At 43.3% G+C, this 1,264-nt stretch overlaps 1 protein-coding gene across 1 annotated transcript; it reads left to right on the top strand.

Moving 5' to 3' along the window:
- The first annotated feature begins 432 nt into the window (after nt 1-432).
- On the top strand, nt 433-877 carry LOC118721939 (kinetochore protein Spc24-like). Its single transcript, XM_045583576.1, has one exon. The coding sequence runs from the start codon at nt 448-450 to the stop codon at nt 790-792; it is 345 nt and encodes a 114-aa protein (XP_045439532.1). The 5' UTR covers nt 433-447; the 3' UTR covers nt 793-877.
- Nucleotides 878-1,264: the final 387 nt, after the last annotated feature.

Genomic DNA, 1,264 nt, shown 5'->3' with positions numbered 1-1,264 from the left:
AGCAACAGCAATATAGCAACATCAAGTCTGAAAATATATGCAGGAAATGGAATTGTTTTCACAGTGGGGGGTGGAGGGTTGGGTGTGAAATGTGAAGTTATGCAGGGAATTTGCTTCCCATTGTTCTAATTGTTTGTGTGGTTGACAATTTATGTTTGTGTAACTTTTCCCATTAGAATAAACATGTCAAACTCAAAGGCTAACATGGGCCAAATAAACAAGGTTCAAGTTTATGTGGGCCACAAAAAAAAAAAGCTTCAATTTTCATAGAATTTTCCCAATATGATATCAATAATTATATTTAATTATTCTCATTTGCATTTTAACATAAAATAATAGAACATTTTAATAAAAATTAATATTTGTCTTTAACATTAACTTACCAAACACTGAATAACTGCACAAATTAATGAGTGTAACGTGTGAGTCACGGCAGCCTTCCACGACATGGAGGGGTTGTGCCAAGGGCTGCTGAGTCTCCTGGGCACCAACCACGTTTCACAGCAGTGGCAGCTGCTGAGGTTCTACAGGCAGATGATGGAACGGCTCCTGGAGAGGCAAGAGGGTGCCAATCAGCAACTGCGAGAGATCCTCAAAGCAGAGAAGGATGTGGCCCAAAGCCTTCTTAATGCGAGGGAGCTGGCATGCCAGGGGGGTGCTGAATTGCAGCAGATTGAAGCCAAATTTCAAAAGGCGAGCGAGGAGGACACTCACCTGAAGGCCAGCCTCCTTCAGCTCACCAGGGAACTAGAGGACCTCAAGGAGATTGAGGACACAAGAGAAGGAAGTTGATGACACAGCAATCACCATCCCTACTGCTATGTATGTGGCTCAGCTTTATCACCGAATTAGTAAAATTGAGTGTGAACCAGGGATGATCAAAACCATCCATTGTGGTCCCAACGTGACCCAGCCCATTTACCTGGACAGAACCCAGCTCTCCAAGAAATTCATCAGCGACTATCTTTGGAGTTTGGTGGACATGGAGTGGTAGCCAGGAGACTCTCAGACTGCCTTGCACATAGCTGGAATAATTTCTGGTGTGTGGTTAGTGCCTTGGTGGTGAGATCAGCTTAAAATTAAATGTTTAAACATAAATGGAATTTTTACTGAATCCCCCCCCCATCCCTAATTTTTTGCCTCAAATGCTGGACTGGCCCTGGGCCAGGTAACCATAGAGAACTGACTTAACTGTGCCAGGCCTGTAACTTCACATCTGTAACAACATTGTACGAATGACACCATAGTGTATGATGACAAGTTC

Source organism: Pipistrellus kuhlii, unplaced genomic scaffold, assembly GCF_014108245.1.
Source record: "Pipistrellus kuhlii isolate mPipKuh1 unplaced genomic scaffold, mPipKuh1.p scaffold_m20_p_19, whole genome shotgun sequence".
Classification (NCBI taxonomy): Eukaryota; Metazoa; Chordata; class Mammalia; order Chiroptera; family Vespertilionidae; genus Pipistrellus; species Pipistrellus kuhlii.
The sequence above is the reverse complement of the archived record's forward strand: the minus strand, read 5'-3'. Positions and strand labels throughout refer to the sequence as shown.

Bases quoted from the DNA above. Each gene is read 5' to 3' on its own strand.
- LOC118721939 (XM_045583576.1), top strand. From the start codon at position 448: ATGGAGGGGTTGTGCCAAGGGCTGCTGAGTCTCCTGGGCACCAACCAC.